Raw genomic sequence first — 21,059 nt, 5'->3', positions numbered from 1 at the left:
AAAAAAAAAAAAAAAAAATAGATGTAATAGGTTACATGTAAATAAATGTTGTCTTATAAGACCTGTGTGTGTGTTTGTGGGTTTTGCATTTATTTATTTTTTCTGTCTGAACACACAGGTGGTTGACACCTGTGAAACGGTCTTCTCCTGAGGGGAGCAGGATGAAACCACACTCATCCTCACATTAATCTAGAACCACACACAGAGCAGCCACAAGGACTGTTTTTGGATGTCAATTCAAGCAGACACTCACTCTTACTCTCTCACAGCTGCGTTCCTTCACATCTTATATCTTTAACAAGCAGACACTCACACACTAAGAGAAAGTCAAAGCCACCTCTCCCAGATCAAACTACACCGCTCCTCACTGTTGAATTCTCATTACACATCGCCACTGGGCTTGATGGAAACTTGATTGAAGTTTAATAATCTGCGGTTGAAAGGGTTTTAGCAGAATAATGTGAGAACTTTGCTCTTCCACCTGCTTTTTTTCATTCATTTTTGTGTTAACTTTTTAAAATCTGTTTTGAAAGTGATCATGATCTGAGAGAAGATGTGTTTAGGTATGCTAGGTTAACAGTATGACAGATTATAATATACTATAGTTCATAGTTCATAATTCATTTGTCCTATTTGCCATGAGCAAAATACACAGAGCAACTTTTTAAATTCATTAATATAGGCAAAATTAATGACTTATTGACCATTGTTCAATAAATGCTTTTGGTTTTCATTTCAAAATTCTGTTTATATTAGTGTGTAGTTGTCCAGCAGTGTTAAAATGGTATATATGGTATAAATAATTAAATGAATAGTGAACAGTCATAGGACTTTCGTTATAAATTTGACACTATAGTACAATCTTGAACTTGAAGAAAGTTCATGTCCATGTTATTTCCCAGTCCACACAACATTCCAGATTTGGGAAATTGGGTGAAACAATGCTTCATGCTTTCACCTTTATATATATAAAACGGTGCAGAAACTTTTATATATGGGACAGTCATTTTAATAAATACATTTCTCCCTGTCCCTCTTGTCTCACAGACTCTCCACCTGAGAAAACAGGGCGGAGACGCAGCATGCCAGGCTCTGCCCCTGACAAACCCCCGCCCACAATGGAGCCCACTGCCGCTGCTGCTACACCCTTCAGGGTCACAGTGAGTATTATATGTGTGTTTGTCATGTGTAAGAGTGTGTGCATCTGATCAAACACAGTCTGGAATCCAGATGCGATACATACTGTGTGCACATGTATCTTATCTTTATTGCTACTACTACTTCAGATCTTTAGTATTAAAAATCTGCAGTTCTAATAACTGTTAGGTTTCAAGTCATTTTGTCAAATGCTAATTTCCTACTTGAGGCAATAAATGTGAGCTGTGGTGTTATTTTTAGTTAAAAAGCAAAAATCCAGTGCACATTCAACCAAATAACCAAACAGCTGAAACGCAAGATGAAGATCCAGCCCAAAACCACAGGCTTAAGACCAAGTCTAATATTCAAAGTATTAAGTTGAGGTCTGGATCAAGGCTATATTTATAGGCTAGATTATGCATCAGGATATTACACACAATTGCAGACAAATGTATCCCGAACAAGCTCAATTTGAAGAGAATGTTTTATTGATGGGCATCAGGGAAGATTTAACAGCGTTGAAATGCTCACTGTAATTGGCATGAAGTTGTAATGATATGTTTATGAGCCTGAGCTCTATTAGCAAAGGATGAAAAACTTCTCATGATTGAAAGGCAGTCTGTTAGCAGTCGTTTCAGATTGAGTCTCACATTATATGCCGGTTGTGGAAGTGAATCATTAGCAATCAACAGCAGGTGGTATTCAGTAGTTTCACCCTCTGTATAAAATTTAGTTCTACAAAGTGTCCATATGGGCTTTTTATGTGTGTTTGTGGCTTATCATTTCCTGAATGCAAATGTAATTAGATTCAAATGAGATCTCGGAGGTGACTCGAGGGCCACTTGACCTCTGAGCTTCTGCAGTTCCAGGCCCAATTACTTGTCTAGCCTAGAGCATAGTTTGCAAAAATCTCCTGTGAAATCAAAACATCTATGAACACTCAAGCTTCACCATAGTTCTTCCAAGTGCTGTACATGTTTGAACAGGTTCAATGTGAAGAATGGAAGCCTTAGATGTCATTGTTTTAGGTGAATGAATGGAAGATGGCACATACCTTGATTGGTAGCTCAGTACATGGGCAATTAGGGAAGTAATTATAATCCCCCTGCTCCCCCCACTGGTAGGCAATGGCACTGTACCCTTCAGAATCAGGAGCTTGTGCAATTTTTACCCCTTTCTTTCTATGAGTGCATTATTTTATCCTCCTTTCTGAAGTCTTATTCACTGTGCATGAATAACACCATTAATACAAGGTCTGGTTTTGACCGTGAGGCATGAGCAGATGTATCGAATGACCCTGAACATTCTTATATGAGAGAAATAGTGATATAATTACTGTACATGTCAAGAAAGAAGGAAGAATAGATTTGTTTTGTGAATGCTTTCAAATGTTTCTATGGTAGTATAAAACCCACTCTGTGAACTAATCGATGTGGTGTGTGTTCGTGCTAAAGATGGAGTGTGGGAAAAGCACAAGAACACAGAGAAAGTTTACTGGTGTTTTTTTTTCTTTGGATCGACTAGTTACTCAGTAGCCTCAGGTTTGTTGTGTGTTAAACTGTATCTGACGCTTTAGCGGAGTTTCAGTGGATGCCTGACATACTGTATACAGTTGAATGAAGTGACAAGGCATTGGGACATATATTTAAAGTGGTATTATTTAGCTAGATATCATATGAATAAGCTATTATAATAAAAAAAAAATGGCTTCAGCCAAGTATATTTCAAGTCATTTTCCATTGATTTGCTCCTTTCGGGTATTTGATAAAGGCTTTATTTAATTTCTGCCACTTGCACCTAACCCAGGCTTTCCCATCTGCTTTCACTTTGTGAAAAGGTGAAATGAGTCTAGAAATTTCTTTAGCCAAAGCATCCTTGATGGATGATGATGGAATCCTGTAAAAATGTGTGCCTGAGGGCCACATGGGACCTTGATCCGGCCCTGGATATTGACTGTCAACATCCATGACCTATTTGACAGACCTGCTCAATAGTTGCTTATTAACACGGTTTGACATTGCATACCATGTCTGAATTGTTTACTAGGGCTGCAGCGAACACTGTTTTGATAACTGATTCGATTATTTTTCTTTTGATCTGATTTTATTTTTAACATCTGTGTGCGTATAATATTGTGTGTGCAATAATTTAAATAAAATGCTTAAGGCCCATTTACACCCAAATTTTTATTTTATTTTTTTATTGCAGAAAATATATTATTTAGATACTTTCTTTATTACCTGGAGATTACTTGAAAAACACACACAAACTATATATTGTCGTAACTTTACGTATTTTGTTCAGCTCAGCTACAGTGATAGCTGGATGCCTTTGTCCATATTAGGGATTTCCTGGCACATCATAAGTTATTATGTCTATGAGACCCTTTTGGACTTTCTGCACGAGAGCGGCCTCTGGCTTTGGGTATGAATGAAACATACACTGCAGGAGAGTTTTTACCGCTCCATAATGTTCATTTTAGATACAAAGAAAACACCAGGTCATGCATAGACTATCTTTTTTCTTTAAATTTAAATCTAGATTTATTCACACTGGCCCCTGAACACACATGGCCGAAAAAGTGTAGGCTATTCTACGCCCATGCTGTATGGCAGAGGCAGGATAAATGGACAAAAAAAATCTTCCGCCTGTAACACGATTTTTGCCTCTGTCCATCCCTTGTGAAGATGGTCGAAATGGCCGGTGTGCCCTAATGTGCCTCCGCTGCACGATTGAGCCATTCTGATTTAATGTGCTGAGTAACGTTATATAAGACAAGCCCACTTTGGAGCTTCTTTTTTGGGGGAAGTCGTGGCCTAATAGTTAGAGAGTTTCACTCCTAACCCTAAGGTTGTGGGTTCGAATCTCAGGGCGGCAATACCACGACTGAGGTGCCCTTGAGCAAGGCACTGAACCCCCAACTGCTCCCTGGGCGCTGCAGCATAAATGGCTGCCCACTGCTCCGGGTGTGTGTTCAGGGTGTGTGTGTGTGTTCACTGCTGTGTGCACTTTGGATGGGATAAATGCAGAGCACGAATTCTGAGTATGGGTCACCATACTACTCTGCATTACACAACACCACAAAACAAAAAACCCGTGTCTGATATTAAAATCAGTGCAGCACACTCTGCAAAAGGCGTGGGCATTGTCAATATGGCTTCGAGACATGAAATTAAATTCTTCCGTCCAGCTGTTGTTAAATTTACACGTATATTTTGTTTGTTCACATATATTTTTATATTTGTAAATCTCATCTAAAAATCGTTGTTTGATGCTGTTCTTCAGAGATCCACCAAATCCTGAAAATCAATTAATTTAGGAAATATCTGTCAAACCGATAATCAATTTACTCTTGACTCTATTCAGAGCACTTGACATGACAACCTGGCAACATGAAATTATAAACTCATGACCTGCTTTGAAGCTTACTGCTTCAATATTTTTGCAATTCATGTTATGTTTGGACAGGGGAGCTTGTTTATTATTCAGATGTCTTCTTGTCATTGTCTCTCAGTCCTCTTCTGATTTGATTTTGTTTTCTTTCGATGCTAGTGAGCGGTAGGCTGCAATACTCTGATTGATTGCTCTGTGATTAAGAGATGTCTGTGTGTAATAATTTGCATATATTGTGAATAGTAATCAGTAGGGTGCTTTAATTATGTAGAATATGCAGATGTGTTAATTGGTAAGAGGGAACGGCCAGCTTTCTGTTTGTTTACTAACAGTTTTTGTCAGAAACTTCTCATGTCTCTTGACTCGCCTCTCTTTTCCTCCAGGAACTCTTTCCACACCTTTTCTTATTCTTTCTCTGCTACATTTCTCACACTCACTTTCCCACAAGGTTTTTTTTTTTCTTTTCTACTAAAGCAGCGTTACAGTGAGGATGAGCGGATCGTATTTTGTCCTTGACTCTTATTCTTGTCTTACGGTCCTTCATGCTCTTGCTTTCATTTTTTCTTTTTCACTCTTTCTCACTTTATGTCTTCCTTTCCTTTCCATGGCCTTGATGCCAAACTGCTGTCTCCATGGTAACTGGTGCCTAAAGGAAGTTGACTCTTGAGCTGCAAAAATGTGACAGGTGCTTTCACAGAAAAAGGGTGTATAATGTGGGATAATTAACAAGAGAGTGAATGTATGCAATGGTGGTGAAAGATCAATATGAAAAAAGGTTGTTTTTTTCTGTCTGTGATTATTATAATGTCTCATGTCATTTCCTCTTTAGGGTTTTTTGAGTCGCAGGTTAAAGGGCTCAATAAAGCGGACTAAGAGTCAGCCTAAACTGGACAGAAACAGCAGTTTCAGACACATCCTGCCAGGCTTCAGACCAGTGGACAACGACAGGTAAACAACAATTTTCCATCTTATTCCAGTCTTTATTAAAGCTGAATTGTTTAATTTCTACACCTCTAATGTCATCTTGAAGAACCCATTAAGACAAACATTTGCTCTATAGAGTCTGTAGAGGACCTGTGTGTTTTAAACCAGTGCTTCTCAACTGTTTTGACTGCAAGGCCCCATGTAAGCTTTTCTGTAATAACAAAGCTGCTTGTTTTCAAATATGTATTACTAAAACTAGGAGTGACAATGTATTAAAATAATGTAAAAAAAAAAAAATAATAAAATTAAATTTATATAAAATTAAAATAATGATGTTCCATAATTACATGAATTTTACAAGCTGAATATATTTCAGAATTTTTCACAATTTTTATGACCAATGAGTTTACATGATGTTTGCTGTTTTTTATCAAGAATATTATTCTTAATATTATTCATAAATCACTGCCAATTTCTGCCAAATAAAATATTTTAGAGCCTGAGATAAATAGAAAAATTCATAATTTAATTTAATAAATTTAATATTAAAGTTGTTGAAATAAGTCTTTGTTTTATTTATTTATTTATTTTAACTTGTTTTGTCTTATTTTTAATAATTTTAAGCCTTTTTGCGGCCCACTTGGAAATGAGTTGAGGCCCTCTAACGGGTCCCGGCCCCGTGGTTAAGAACCATTGTTTTAAACTAGTTAAAATGATCTTTAAAAATGGTATTAAAATGTCAGCTTTAATCTTTTAGTCACTGTCTTGACTGGAGATCAGTTTTACAGTCATGGCACCATGTGTTGTTGGAGACAATAAAAAGGCAGTTGGTTCTGACCTATTTTAAAACTTCACTGGTTGTGAATAGAGATGTACTGTATGAGCGGCTGAATGTGGCAGTTCAGTCTTAGTATGAATGTTTTTGCATGTGTTTGCATTCGGTGTGCTAATTCCTATGGAATAACACCATATGTAAATGTGAGATTTGCATTTCCTCATGTCCGTGCTGCATAACATGCTTCAAAGTGAACAATGACGTGTGAAGAGTGTGCGTGGTCTGAAAGTTTGTGTGTCTGTTTGACAGACTGGTTATTGAGGTCACTTTTGACATGCCTTTGTTGTCAGTGAAAACCGGCAGAGCTTTGCAGTCCAATCTGTCATCTGCCTCTTTCTCTGATATGATCCTTCACGCACCTTCTCTTTTCCTTATCCTATAAATATCCCTCACTTTAAACAGACTGCAGTTGTGCTCTGCTCTTGAGTTTTTGCTCATTTCTAAGCAAATTTCTGGTTCGGAAAGTTTCGCTGTACTTTATTTTACCATATATTTGATGCACTTTCTGTCACTTTCAATTTGCAGAACAATAACATTTTGGTAGTGCTACTAGAAATAGACTGATGTGACACATTTCAGGTGTAGCTGTCTATTCCTATTTTCTTTTCTAGTTTAAATCTTTAAAGTGGACATTAATTGAGGTGTTGTGAAATAGGAGTCTGCTGTAATACTAAATGTTAATCATAAAGAGAAGTCCGGCTTCCAGGTAGGCACTGTCTAATAAACAATTAATAGCTTTTTTTTTCCAGTGCAAACAGCAGTCATGATAGACTGCCAGTGAAACACAATTTATATATAGATAAATTGCATTGTTGGAAAAGCAGGATTCCATTAATTTTCAACATTTTCAAAGCAGTCATCATTTATTTTACCAGGTTGATGAAAGCGCAACCAGCCAGTTGATCAACCAGACTGAACTATAGAGAGGGAGAGAATATAAAGAGATATAGAGAGAGTGGTTTTACTCAATCAGTACAACCCTAGTTTGTACTTTATCTGCGCTTAGCATCGATTCCTTCGTTAATCTGGGCATTAGCTGGCAGTGTTTTCACAGTTTAGCTTTAGCCATTAGCTTAGACTCTAAGAATTCCCAGACGGTCACAGCCCTCGTTTTACCTTCTATCAGCAGCATTTACATCAGCCGCTGCTCTAAACCCACGGCCTGAGCTACTCATCCATCCTTTACACAAATGAGATTATATGTGCGGATGCTGCTAATCCAAAAAGCATCTCATTTGATTGGATTAAGTGTTGTAATTGTCTTTGCTTTCAGCATGGCTTGGCTGGAGCAGACTATGAATGGTTGTGCTTGTACAGATAGGGGATGAGTACTCTCGACTTCTGTGGGGCCAAATGGATTTTTGTTGAATTTGTGTGCCCGATGCCCCGGCTGATGTGAGTGCAGTTTGCTTTTGTGCCACTTACAATCTGTGCTTGAATGTTTGTGTCTGTATCTCTCTGTCTGTTCTGCATTGTCACATTCATTTGGCTGAAAATGACCCTGCGTTACCAGACAGTCTGATTGTGGCTTCTATTAGAAAGAGTCAAGAGCGCTAAATAGAAAACAACTCTGCTGTTGAAAGCACTTCAATTAAGGGATATACATATACAAAGGCAGTTACATCTAATTGAACATTCATTATATGTAGTATCAACATGCACACAATTTTCTCTGCACCATTTTTTGTAGAAAGCCAATATACAGATGAGGTTTAGTTTGATCAATATCTGAAATCTTTTTATTTATTTATTTATTTTTATTTTATTTTTAATGTTCACCCATAATGCACTGAAACATTTAGTTTGTGCTTTTTGTCCTCTTGGCACCAAATGGCACTTTGGGAGACATAGGAAACATGATACCAGCCGTAAGTTGAGCCATTTACTAACAAACCAGGCTGTTCTGTTCCGGTGGATGGAGAAGAGGGTTGTTTTTAGTGTGGAAACTGGATTTCAAATCAAATGAATGTCAAAAATAGACGTATTTAGGGGATTTCTACTAAATGTTGATTGTTTCAGAAGGACTATTAATCTGCTTTGTCTAATTTTAGTTTTATAGTTTTTTGAGTCTAATTTTATGTGACCATTTTCTACCCACTGTCTGACCTTAGAGAGCATTTCTGTATTTATTTGTTTGCTACTGTACCATTTTTGTTTTTTATATGTAAATGACTTCTGTTATGATTGGCTATTGACCGGCAGAATGCTGAATATTAAGCAATAAAAAAAATATGCAGTCATATACACACTCATGTTATTAAATAAAAAACAAAAACAATTATCAAAAAAAAGTATTTACATTCAGTTTTTCATAAATAAATGATTAATGAAATTAAAATAGTTATCGCATATCTTTATCTGCTGCATTATAGTATGCAAAATTCTTCTTCTTTTTTTTTTTGGATTAAATGTTAACTTTAAAAGCCAAAATTACCCAGTGATAACTATGCATTTTTTTAATGTGTATTTTGTTGAAAGAAAGTGTCATGCATGTACATGGTGGGAAGCAAATATTTAAATGATAAAGAGTGCCTCAAACAGGCATGTGGACAGAATTGGAGCAAAACATTTTTTCTCTTTAAACACTCGTGTCATAGACACAAAATGACTTTAATAAAGTTCATAGACATTTGATGCTCTTAGATAGTGCTCATAGATTCTAATTACTTTACAGGGTCAGATCTAAATTAAAAGCATTTGAACATTTGAGTCAATTTTTTTCTACACTCATTTTATTGTTCTCTCACGTATCCTCTGTTTCTCTCCCTCGTGAGCAGGAAAGAGGTGATGTTGTCAAGGAAACTGTCATATCGGAAAACAATCGCAGCGTTGCTTTATTGCTCAGTAAATTTCATTTGGTATAAAGGAACTAATTCCTAAGGAAAGCATGAAGTATGAAGATTGAACTAGAGCCACTTTTAATCAAACTGTCAAGCTCAATATGAATGTTTTGTGGTGAGTGATTCTAATAAAGCCTTAAAGACGGCCGTTGGGTCTGCTTGGACAAAACAAAATCAGCTGACTTGAATGTGCAGGCTTTAAAATACTGAAGATGTTTTTGAAACTAAAATGTCTAATTTTCACGTGTTCATAATGCATTCGATGAATTTGAATTGTTACAGTTATTAACAGTGGCGTACTCAAATGACTAAAACAAATAATTATTATAAAAATTAAACTATAATAACTATTTATTCTAGCCATTTGAGTAAACAGTTCTTCTTAACACTTGTACAGTTACACAACAGTTCATTCTTGTCCTTGAATTTAATTGGCTAAGCAATGTTTCAAGAGTGCTAATATGCAGTCTAGAAGCACTGGGACTTTTCACAGTATATCACTCCGCTTGTCTGCATTTGCACAATTCAGATCTCGGTCTGTGTGTGGTGGGGATTGTTCTGTAGGTTATGGTGTTACCCCAGTAGGTGGCAGTAAGCGAGTAATGTGCTCAAACAACCCAGCGTTCAAAACTTTGATTAATTAAGAAATGAAATAAGTGACTGTCTTTAAGTCATCTAATCATTGACCCTAAAGATTTGTTCAAAAATAGTTCTTATTGATTGGTTTTAACTTCAAACTTAGCTCTTCAAATGAGTGTGTTTTACATTACATTTTACAGTATTTTAAAGTATGCATTGCAATTTTCTTTACTTTATATTTGAACAAATAAATGCAGCTGTGGTATGCAGAAGAGTTTTCTTTTTAAAAAACCTTTTAAAAAAAATCCTATACCAACATTAAACCTTTAAATGATAGTTTATATGAAGTTTTCATTCTCCCAACTCTTAGCTAAGAGTAAAAAAAAAAAAACAAACAAAAAAAAAACCTCTTTATTTTGAGCAGGCTCAGACCTGCTGTGAACATTTCAGACTGTTTACATGCTGATTTCTGGGTTTAAGTCTGGAAGATGACTGTTGACAAAGCCAGGGCTGCTTCTAAAATTGCTCGTTTTATTTAGTATTGGAGGAAATTTTGTTTTGGTTGATTATATGCTGTGTACTCTCTCACAGCCATCTGTGAGTATTGATTTGGGATGAAAGGGAATCATCTGACTAACAAAGTCATGCATATGAGGTTTACATTTTTGTGCAGTTCTGGTTTTGTCTGCGGGAGAGAGTAAAGCCATTTATACGAGCACACGCACATCCAAACTCTGACAGAGAGAGATACAGAAAACAGAGGAAGTAGGACAGTGGAAAAAAATATGTAAGGAAAGGAAGGATGAGTAACGGAGAGCGCAAGAGGGCAGTAGAGAGAGAGAGAGAGAGAGGGGGTGAAATAAAGGGCTGAACGAGTGAATGAATGAGAGAGAGAGAGAGAGAGAGAAAGAGAGGAGAGATTTTTCTTTGCTCCGCCTTTCCCAGAAAACCGGCAGCGGTTGGGCTGCTCAGGTCTGAGCGAGCAAGAGAGAGAGAAGCAGGGAGAAGCACTCAGTGCTGGAAAAGGGAAAAATGGAGCTGTGAGAGCCGCCCAACAGACCCTTCCCCTCCAGAGTTATCTCCTGTCCTCCCTCGTTCTCTCCAGTGTCCGACTGCTGCGCTGAATTCACATGATGAATGGTGAGTGATCAGTCTGATTCCTGATCCTGAAATATAATGTGATTATGCAAACTAGAAGTCTCACACACACTACTGTATTCACATGCTGTGATCTGAGACTGTTTTGTAAGGTTTTTTTTTTTATTGTTTTTTTGTAATTGTTCCTAACAGTGTCTGTTATGGGTGATGTTGGTCACATTAGATGTTCTGGGTCACTGGACTCATGTGGTTAAATTCAGATGCCATTTTAGTGTGGAGTCACTGTGGCCAGCAACAGCACATCTGCATTAAGATTTTTCAATGGCTGCATCTGATTAAATTTAACTTCAATATAAAGTTTATTCTGTATGATGGAGGGTGTGTCGTTCTTGTGGTTATTAAAATGATTTGTAAAGGATGACGCCTGTTCAACGGAGACTGCCTGTCACTTGTGGTTGTTTCGTTTTTGTTTTTATGATGAGTTGAGGTTATGAACTTCTCTCGACCTGTCAGCTTGTGTGTGTCTGTAATTATATTTCAGTTGAACAGCTGCTCTTATTCATAACACTGAGGCTCACCGTGTCTCAAGAGCTTGTCCACGATCTCATCGCCCTCTCTGGATTTATAGATTTAAGGATTGATTAATAATTAATTACTTCTGCATACCATGCTAGTGAGTCACACCGCAATTGAATATTAGAAAGTAAAGTGGTGGTGTTGTTTTCTCAAGGAGCTTTTTCTGCCTCATTTGAAATGACTGTCATTGGTGGAACCTAATACCTGCATAACATTTTAAAGTTGTGTTTTCTAGATATACTAGCTGTATGTTGTAAAATAATTAATTTTATAAGTATTGTGCCTAGTGTGGAGTCAGATTTGCTTGCAAGTCTGTCTTGCATTTCCGTTTTGTAAGACAAAATCCTTTTTGAACAGCAATCGCAAATGATTGGAACAGTCATGGAAAAGCCGTGGACATTCATTGGTCAAACCTGGAGTTGATTAATATTAATATTCATATTAATATAAATATATTAATATTTATTATTTTATTCTATGCTGTTTCCCACATTTTGTGAATGTTAACATTTTACTGTATACATTTTGAAGGCTTCTTTTTTGTGTGTAAAATTATTCATAGTGATTCTCCAATCACGATTTTTACAGAATCACCGATACTTTTCTTTTTGAAGGCTTCTTTTTTGTGTGTAAAATTATTCATAGTGATTCTCCAATCACGATTTTTACAGACATTTTACAGACATTTTTCAAAAATACATAATTATCTCGCCTAAATGTTTAATGCAGTGCAGTTTTTACAATGGGGCAGTTGCTGCACAATAGCTTACACACAGCACAAGCCTGATTCTGTGAGCTGTATGCGAGGCGGCCTTATGTGTGTGCGCTTTGAGCGTGCATGAACGCACCGTCTGTAGTACAGCGTGCGAGTGCTGAATGCTTTAAACACTGGCAAGACTTCAAAAGAAATGCAAACTATAAACTTTAGTGACGATGCCACACTGCCTCGATTGTGCAAGTGACAATTCCTGTGTCAACTGTGCAGTGTGCAGCTCGCTTATAGTGCAGATGCGATGTGGTGGTTTGAATCCATTTTTGCATTTTGAGAGGAAAAGAGAGAGAGCGTTTGATGATTTACTCACACTATTACGTCGCACAGAAAGTTTTCAGATTATTTTGTTAGTTATGTAAAAAAAGAAATATGAATTGTACATCACCTTCAGCATTATAATTATTTTACCCATGCCATGCCCCTGCATATCATGCCTAACCTCTCACGACAGGTTTGAGATTGACCTTTATAGAGACCGCCAATCAAACTTCCCAAAGCCATTATCGGCTGCACCCCTAAAATGTTTATATATTTACCACAATTTATGAATACAAAACTTTGTGTTGTGTTCAGTTCTACTTCAGTTGCATGATAAACACATGGTTAAAACCAATCAAAAAGAAATGCATAAGAAATCTGATTGTTTATGGCATCATGTACATAGACGGAGAAAGTGAATGCTCTTATATTATATCAGAGATTGTGTAAGGAAATCCAAATTTATTTATTTTACAAACACTTCTAAACTGAGTAGAGAAAATGAGAGATTGTGTGAAAAAAGAGGGAGGAATGAGAGGAGAGTGTCTCCTCAGTACCAGCTGTTGTTCAACGTCTCTTCAGCTGTGCTGCAACAGAAAATTAAAGACGGATAACGGATTTGATTGGAGGATAAAAAAAGACAAGAAAAAACAGTGTAGTGTGCAAAAATGTTTTCGAAACTTTCAATAGACTCTGCAGATTAAGCCCATCTCTCTTTTGCCCTGCCTGCTTTTCTCTCAGTCACTCTCTAATTGCACTGTCATGACCAATCCCTCTCATCTATTGATTTGTTGTGCGCTGCTGAGGCATGTCTACTGCTCTGCTCTCTTGGAACATAAGGAGGGTGGGTGGTAGGGCATCTTCTCCTCAGGAGAGGGTCACCTCTGAATGCTCTGGATAACGATGTCTCAGAGGTGAATGCTTCCGAGACAGTTATATCAGAACAGGAGCATAAACTTCCAAAGGACAGAAAGGCTCTGTGTTAGTTGCTGGCATAGAAAGCCTGTTTATTTTCTCTCATCTGTGTTGCATGTAGGACACACTCAGAATGGAATGCTACCATATTTGTAAGTGTTATGCATCAAGATAAAAATGGAGGAATCTTAACAAGACTATTTAGAGCTGTTATTCCTGTCCTATGAGACAGGGACGTATATGGCCAGGACAGACAATAAAAGTTCAGGGAACAAAGATGAGAAATGCACAATGTAAAGTCATTCAGGATGCAGTTTCTATTATTTTTACAATTTCCTAATTTTTTTTCTCTCTCTCTCTCTGTAAGAAACCACAGATTTTTTTTTTCCTGGAATGTCTGCTAGTTAAAGTAATAAATAGTCATCTTATCAATTGTCCAGCTGGAGTCTGAGGTGAGTTATATCCCTACACGACACATCAGATCTTACCACAAAACCGCATTTGTGTGCAGCTTCTCTATAGTACAAGAAACACATTTGCCGCTGTATACTTGTGTTGTGCTGGTAGTAACTGGCAGATTGTCATAGTCCCTTTATATCGTGACTTGTCCCTTTAAGTGGCAACATGAATAAAATATGTGTGTGCTGTAAGTTGAGAGCTTTTCTCTACAGCTGTGCTGCTTCTCCAATGGTTTTGCTGAGAGCCAGATTTTTCAGTGGACATCAATTGGTGACCCAACACTGTACCTTCTCTACTTAAAAGATAAAGATGACATTTATTAATACTACTGTGCGAGCCACACAGGAACAGCAATATTCACAATAATTAACGTTAGACAACAGAGTACATAGGAAAATAATTCAATGAAATTGAAAAGATAATTAAATAATATTAAAGTTCTCAACTATGGAAACATGTTTCCCCATCATAGAAAAATATATATATATTGCAACATTCTATCTCACAATGTGAGATTTTATTGTAATCTCTGAGAAATACACTTTTAGGTTTTTTTTTTTTTTTTTTTTTTTTATTTTTTTTTTTATTTTTTTTTTTTCAACTTTTTTTTTTTTCTTCGCTGAGGCAAAAACAGGATTCGATGCTCAACAGACTTTAATTGAAAACACAAAACAAATTGTGGTTGGCACAATCCTTGTTGCGAGTTATATTCACTTACAGTACATTCAGTGTAGTTGTTTTTTTATATATACCTTGCATACTTTTCTTCATGGTTTTCGGGGGTGAGAGCATGTGTCACAATCTGTCTATCCTGGCATATGTGTAATTTGGTTAGTGTAAACCAAGTGACAAATGAATATTTTGTGTCAAAATATTAACAACAACAGATACGGAAAGTGTTTCTCCTCTCTTTTAAATATGTATATGATTATTTATTTTGCTACCTTAACTATGCACAATTATATAGTTAGTATGAATGTGTGTGGGAGCGTGTGTGTGTGTCTGTGTGTGTGTACACGTGTTTTCTCATGCTATTTTCTCCTTTGGCCTAGTGTGTGTAAGCGGCTTTTCCAGGCGGGTAGACAGAGGGATGGATGGTTGGACAAGGGAGGAGGAGTGAGGGATGAGAGATGAATAGATGGATGGATGGCATAGTTAATGGCCTGGCTTGGACAGGGTGCCGACTGCGGTTATGTAATTCTTAAATTGAACACATAAAGGAGAGAGAGAGTACAGACAAATGCAGAGAAATGAAGCATGCTATACAATTGTGACTATTTTCTTCTCTTCAGTTTCAGATTAATGTGTTTTATTGACATGACAACTAAATAATTTAGTTGGTATTTATTATTTATATAATGTTAAATATATAATTATCTTACCAATGAAACTATTTTATAATAATATATGTTAAACAGTTTTTGATCTTTTGAGTTTTATTTAGTGTGTTAGCATTCTGTTGGCCAATGCTGCAAATTCACACACACACACACACACACACACACACACACACACACACACACACACACACACACACACACACACACACACACAAACACAAAATGGATGCGAAATCCATGCAGGGAAATAATTAGCTAATAATTCTTATGTACATACCTGATCATGTGAGATTACTGGATTTTACAGAGTGCACACTCCTTGCAAGTATAATATTAAAAACATAAATTTGGACATGAATTATAATGATGAAATAACATGAATAATAAAAATAATTAACAAAATAATAAGATGGTAATAATAAGTGCAATAGTGCAAGGGCCTATTCAGATCACTCACTGTACATCATGTCTTCAGCACTAGGCTGTTTTGTCTTCATATTCTATGCTGGAGTTCATCAAAGCATCCTGGAGTCAAAGCCAGTAACCAAACAGGTACAGTGCATGCTCACAAGCCAAGTATAAAAATATAAGCTTCTACAGAAGTCAGACTCCTGTCTTTATATAAAAAAAGCATGATGGCTAAAAAAAGAAATCCTCCTCTGACATGTCTGTTCTCTATATAAGTCCTGTTCTTTTTTAAGGTCAGTGAGGACTTCATGCATCAACCTCATCACGTCCTGCTTCTCTCTCTCTCTCTCTCTCCTTTTTTATGTTCCCCTTTTTATGTTTTCATGAGCATGAAATAACTTGTCTGGAATGTTTCCTTTCCAAGGTTGCATGTTTGTGCATGTGCTTTGTTTTCATCCATAGAAAAAGTATTTTAGAGAAAAGTGTTTCAGAAAAAGAAACAAATCACTGAAGTGTGCAAAAAAAAAAAAATCCTTCTTTGGTTTTACATGAATTTGACACTCAGTGTAAACAAATTTGCGCATGTACACAAATGAATGATTTACATTAGCAAGAGAAAACAACGACAAGCACTTTTATTTAAACGTTTATAATCATATCATAGTCTGACAACTGTAATCAGTTTGATTGTGTGATTGAGTGATTCTTTATGTAGTTATTCTATATGTAAATGAGGATTTCCCAGTATGAAGACCAGGGTCATAGATTTATGTTCCATAATCTCTTTTAGTTTGGCAAGTCATTTAGTGTGTGTGTGTGTCTGTCTGTTTATTTATGTGTGTATGAAACAAGGAAGTGGTCAGTCCAGAACAACCTTTGGTTAGCCTTTAACCAGATGCCCAGTAAACACCAAGGGCTCAACTCTTTTCTTGTAATAAAACAAAGCCGTGTGTGTTTGTGTGGTATTTCCTTATTCAGACAGGATTTGTTCAGGCCAAGGCTAAATTGTTTGCTGTTTAGCACATTTAGCCCATTTCTCTTGAGAATGACAAGTCCCTCAGTCTGTCATTGTGTTTAATTTTCCCACCATCCTTCACTCTCTGTTTTCCATCCTGGCACCAACTGCATCTTTATTTCCTTTTTATATGCATATGGAGCGGCTGTATATGCCTGTGTGTTTCTCTGCCATGATATAACTGTGAAATCGTCCATTTGGCCCATGTGTTAATGTTAGATGCGAGGGCAGGAGATTGTGTGTAAAGCATTTGCATGAAAGCTGAATCATATCCTCCCTCTCTTGCTTTATGCAAAAAATGTAATAAAAATGAAATGTTGGAGAGGTCTGTTTTTCACTATGTTCAAAATCCTAAAGTAAATGTTGGGTGTGAAATGGGGGTCAGCGGCGGTATGTGGGGAATCCACCAAGTGTTGTCTGATCTCCAAATAATTGTTAAAAATCCCAAAATATATGTTAAACAAAAATAAAACATTTAATATTACGTTAATGTTAAGTTAATTTCAACCATGCAAAAAAAAAAAAAAAAAAAAAATGTTTTGCTGTCTCTATCAATTAAAATGAAAATTTACAAATACACCATTAATGGTTATTTTAATGGAATTGCATCGTAACAAAAATGTAAATATTTGCTCTGCTCTGTTTTCTATGTATAGAAGACCTCCGGGCTATTATGTTAGTGCTAACTGAAACACCTGCTAGTTATGAATCTGATATTCTAATATATCTAACTAGTGTCAGTTTTGTAAGTGTGTTTGATCCCAACTCCCCGTCCCACCCCCCAACCCCAAATATTGAACGCCTGAATGACCTTTTGACTCCTTCAAACATTATTTTGTCTCGCTGTGCCTTTCCCTCCTCTTGTTCCGCATATTTTAGTCTTGATGTCATGTCCTTTCTTGCTAGGCACACAATAATAGATCAGGGAATGCTTTATGTCCTGGACCCTGCACGCTTCCTTTTTTCTGTTACAAATCTATGTCTATAATCTCTAACTTCAGCTAATAATTCTTATGCTGTAGTCTGCATAATTTGGGAGAATACAACTAAACATGCTTAGTAAATGATCGTGAAGATTGAAACTTTAAAAGAGGCATGTGATGTGACACTGGAAAGTTAAAATTTTATCGAGTTTGATATGGGGAGCGCTATTTGTTTAAATGGGGCATGTGAGGGAGGAGGTGTGTTATCAGTTATCCCATGGGAAGTTCCCTCTCCAGCATGCGGCGCGAAAGCAAAAGATCCCACAGAATTCCTCTTAACGGTCCATGTGGCAAAATGCAAATTCAGATCAGAAACACAGAAATGTGCTTGAATACAGTAGTGGCATGAGAATGGATTGATGGAGCTGGGTTTCCTCACAGTTCAATGTAAGTGAATCTATCTATTCTTTAGGCTTTGGATTTGGGCTTGTTTTGAACACTGTCCAGTGTTTTATGAAATTCTAAATATGAATGGTTTTGAAATGGAATTTATGAAACGGTTTATAGCTCATTTTAGTGGCTGCATTTTGGTTTTCATAAACTGTTACCTTTGTTCATCTGGTTTAGTAAAAAATATTTGAGCAGGCCTATCTTTTATGCGTAAAATGCACATCTATGTAAACTGCTTATATTCAGTAAAGAAAAATACTCATTTGAAACCAACCTATGATATCTTCCTTATCAAACTGTAAAATCATATTGCTGCTGTCATTTGCCATAAACACTGTTTGCATTTTTTTCTTCTTTTTTTTTCTTATATAGATGTGCAATTTAAATATGATATTTTATTGATATGTTAATCTTTTATTTTTGAGCATGTCATTCTGTCAGTGAATTTTGTAAGTTATATTTGCCTAAGAAATTTATTCTTTTTTTTTCTGTCTCTGACCTCAAATATTTTAGTTAACAAAATATGAAATATTCAGTTTGGGGAAACGAATGTGATTATTTGGAAATTAATTAATGAAAGTCACATTATTGAACCACAAATGTGAATATAGATTGGTTACTGTCCTTAGGGTCAGATTTCAACTGTTTATTTTTTTGAACCGCTGTTACCCTTCATCACACACACCTACAGTACAGCAAAGATTCACAGCCTGATAACGGTTTACAAACCATCCAAATGACAGCTAAAAACAGAATAGATTCATCAAAAGTTCTTATTTTCATCTTCACTAAATGTGAAGATTTGTAGTGCTGTAGATCGTTATGGGCTGTGTTCTTTTTTTGGTGGGCTAAAATTGTACCTGTCGACTAGTTGCCATGGAAACACTCACCTTTCCGTAGTTGCGGTCCATTCAAGGGTAGAGCCAAACCCAAGCAATGAAAGAGCCTAGTACATTGATCCCTCATTCTCTCTCTCTCTCTCTCTCTCTCTCTCTCTCTGTCTCTAAATGGGAACACAGTGATGACAGCAAAGCCTCAGGCTGCATGATTAATCATATACTGCATTAATTGACATTGTGATTTTAGCCATAGCAGTATGCAGTGATTAAAGGCTATTTTAATGTCTTCAATGTCTTATGAATTCTTCATCAGACCAGTTACTTTTGATGCATCTTGTGTTTTTTGTTGTGTCAGCTGACATGGTTGATTGAAGCACTCACACGTGTGGTGTGTCACATGTTGTGTTCAGGTGGGTTACTTAAAATTTTAAAGAAATAATTTGTGTGTGTGTGTGTCCTGGATAGTTTTAAAAAGCCTACATTGTCAACTGTAACATTTGTCATTCTGTCAGCTGTGACATCACTGTTATCAGTGACCTCACATAACTTATCATTTATCAGACCAGAGAAATGTCTTTATTGTGAGTGTAAAGATACGTACATGTGTGGCTGTACGGTCCCATTTCAGTCTCCAGCCACCCTGCTAGATGTGTTTGTGAGTCCATGACCTTAACTTTTGGCTTCTATGTGAGCTCCATACACCCACACTCCATGCATTTGAAAAGAGCCTGTGATGTGCGCTCTGAAAGGCTGAATTGTGTATCAAGCAGTGTGTGTAAGAGCTGTGATGGCCTGTGTGTTTGGGAGCATATCCCTGCACATCATCCTGTTTTTCTTTCTCCTCCCATTTCTTTCATGTCTGTGTTCAAGGTTGCTTTGATTTGTGAACTGTATTTTGTTGTAAGTGTTTCTCCCCTTGCTAAGGTCATTGTGACAATATGATGAGTGCAGGGGATGAAGAGTTTCTTGATTAATTGAAATGTGCTAAGAGCACATTTGGCTTTTTTGTTATCTTTTCCACATTATTCATCCCTGAACAGTTCAGTTGTAAATTCACACTTGCAGTTAGAGATGGATCTTTAGTGGATTTTCTTTACACCAAGATTAATCCAAGTTGTACTATTTCTGACTTCAGTGTGGGATCAGCTGGGCTTTATAGTTGAATTAGCTTGGCTTCTGTTTTCAGTGTCTGGAAAACTGGCCCTATCGGTTCAGCGGTGTTTCCCAAAAACTTACTTGGCATGAAAGCCCACCTAACTCATTCTACTGGGAGGTCAGTGTGGAGAACTGGGGTTTGTTGCAAGAGTGCATTTCATATAATTGCTAATTATTAGGGATGCACAATAACAGTGGTTATCAGCCAAGGTTTTTTCTTTTTTAATCTGTCTTTTTTTTTCTCCATCGTATCAGTCGATATTGGATATTTGGATAATTGTTCATACTCATTTCTTCAGTTTTTATCTTCGTCACCATTTAATGTGAAGACTAATCCTTAAAAACTTAAGGAAAAAATTTAATAAAAATTTAATAACACCGTTAAATGTAATCTTTAGCAAATCTTGAAAAATAAATATCCATTTTTGCATACTGTACATTACAATGTTGTGTTGCCTAAATAAATGATTTTATTGTTTTATTTTTATTTTTTTGACGAAATATTAGATATAATCATATTTTTTATATTTTAATGGTAAAATTTTAATACTGCCTTTTATCAGTGATAATTAGCCATAATGAGCAGCTTATCATATTTGTTAGAATTATAATAACAGCGTGTTGCTACTGGCTAGTGAATATCTTTATTAAAGGCGCAGTAATTATTGTGAAAAATACATCTCATATATTTGTGTATAATGTTTTTTTTAAGTGACAGTGTGAGTTGTTCATCAAGAATTAAATCTTTAAATTAATTGATTTTCTTTTTGTTTCGAGCAGCTCTTGTAGAGTTATTGATGTATGAATAGATTCTTCTAGATTTATTATTGATTATATGTTGAATTATTAAGATGTTAAGTGGCATCACAGACAGTCTCTAATTTGTCAGATGTGTTTAGTCTTCTGATCCATAGCAGGAGATCTAACATGACAGGTCAGGGTGTGAACTCTCTTCACGCTCTCACTAAGATGATGACAAGGGATTGCCATCTTTTTTCCCTCATGGGCTATAAATCTTTTGTTAAATTTAGAGAACAAGACAAATGACTTTCTCCTGGTTCTCCCTTAAATAAAAAGCTACATATTGATTTTAAGTCTGGTACTGCTGGGTGACCTCATTGCATGTATTTGTTGTTTAGCCAC

General features: G+C 36.4%; 1 protein-coding gene across 9 annotated transcripts in view; it reads left to right on the top strand.

Moving 5' to 3' along the window:
* LOC109090709 (disabled homolog 2-interacting protein-like) overlaps positions 1-21,059 on the top strand; it is a 126,411-nt gene that overhangs the window by 69,358 nt on the left and 35,994 nt on the right. For 6 of the 9 annotated variants that reach the window (XM_042756334.1, XM_042756331.1, XM_042756332.1 and 3 more), the window contains 3 exons: positions 1,048-1,160; positions 5,360-5,478; positions 10,654-10,848. In XM_042756334.1, the coding sequence (XP_042612268.1) occupies positions 1,048-1,160; positions 5,360-5,478; positions 10,654-10,848 (427 nt within the window). Of the gene's footprint in view, positions 1-1,047; positions 1,161-5,359; positions 5,479-10,653; positions 10,849-17,660; positions 17,920-21,059 lie in introns of those variants that run through there. The other 3 variants (XM_042756335.1, XM_042756339.1, XM_042756340.1) reach the window with 2 other exon arrangements.

The sequence above is a fragment of the Cyprinus carpio genome, chromosome A5, assembly GCF_018340385.1.
Source record: "Cyprinus carpio isolate SPL01 chromosome A5, ASM1834038v1, whole genome shotgun sequence".
Lineage (NCBI taxonomy): Eukaryota > Metazoa > Chordata > Actinopteri > Cypriniformes > Cyprinidae > Cyprinus > Cyprinus carpio.
This window is presented reverse-complemented; position numbering and strand designations above follow the sequence as displayed.